At 32.0% G+C, this 1,310-nt stretch overlaps 1 protein-coding gene across 1 annotated transcript; it reads left to right on the top strand.

Moving 5' to 3' along the window:
* Positions 1 to 289: 289 nt before the first annotated feature.
* On the top strand, positions 290 to 775 carry LOC137618079 (uncharacterized). Its single transcript, XM_068348053.1, has one exon. It carries the CDS (start codon positions 290 to 292, stop codon positions 773 to 775), a length of 486 nt encoding a protein of 161 aa, XP_068204154.1.
* Positions 776 to 1,310: the final 535 nt, after the last annotated feature.

Here is a 1,310-nt window from a genome sequence, read left to right on the forward strand (position 1 = left end):
TTAATAGAGTTTTTATTTTTGGCACTAATGAAAGTCTTGCTTGGTTGAAAGAAAATCGACACTAGTTAGCTGACGGAACATTCAAAACGTCTCCAAGTATTATCTTACAAATTTTTACAGTACATGTATTGATAAAGGGTAATGTAATACCTTGTGTATATGTTTTACTCACGAGTAAATGTGAAGAAAGTTACAAATTAGTTTTCAACAAGTTGAAATCCCTAGAGCCTTTACTAGATCCTATCTCAGTTTTGATAGACTTCGAAATTGCGTCAGGATGTTGATCAAAATGATGACCTGCACGGCATTTCTCCCTACGGGTGATGTCAAAAAAGGATTTGAAGCCTTGCGTAATTTGGAAAGTTATGACGAAGATCTCGACGTGATTTTCGATTATTTTGAAGATACCTATATCGGCCGCCCAATGTCAGACAACCGGATGAGAAGACCCAGATTTCCGTTACCATTGTGGAACGTTTTCGAGAGGTTTCAAATGGGTCTTCCCCGAACTAACAATGCCGTGGAAGGATGGCATACTGCTTTCCAAGGAAGTCTTTCATGTAGTCACCCAACAGTCTGGCTCCTAATAGAGGCATTAAGAAAGGAAGAGAGCTTACAGAGGACTAAATATCTGGGAATAATGTCAGGAGAGCCTTTACGTAAGAAGAAGAAATATGAGAACTTAGAAAGAAGACTTAAGAGCGTTATTGATTCTAGAGAAGATGTAGAAATCACTGTTTATCTTAAACACCTAGCTTACAATATTACATTTTGAATAAATTTACATTATATATTATAGGTATACTTCCTGAATTTCAAGAATTTTTACATTTGAGCTCCTATATGTTTTCCTGTACAAAATTAAAAAAAAAATTACATTTTAGTTTTATTTTTTTTACACCATTTTTTTTCTTTTTTTTACACACACACACACACACACAAACACATACACACACACACACACACACACACATATATATATATATATATATATATATATATATATATATATATATATATATATATACATATACATACATACATACATATATATATATATATATATATATATATATATATATATATATATATATATATATATATATATATATATATATATATATTCATATTCCACAATTTGACTTCATTCAAATAGACTTCGCTCAATTCATCTTGTGAAAACTGTCCAAAGTTCGCTCAAACTGACATCGCTTAATGAGCATCGCTCAAAATGCACAAAATGTAAGTTTGCTAAAAAGGACTTCGGCGAACGTGACATCGCTCAACTTGACTTCGCTCAAATGAATGGA

The sequence above is a fragment of the Palaemon carinicauda genome, chromosome 2 (assembly GCF_036898095.1).
Source record: "Palaemon carinicauda isolate YSFRI2023 chromosome 2, ASM3689809v2, whole genome shotgun sequence".
NCBI classification, from domain to species: domain Eukaryota; kingdom Metazoa; phylum Arthropoda; class Malacostraca; order Decapoda; family Palaemonidae; genus Palaemon; species Palaemon carinicauda.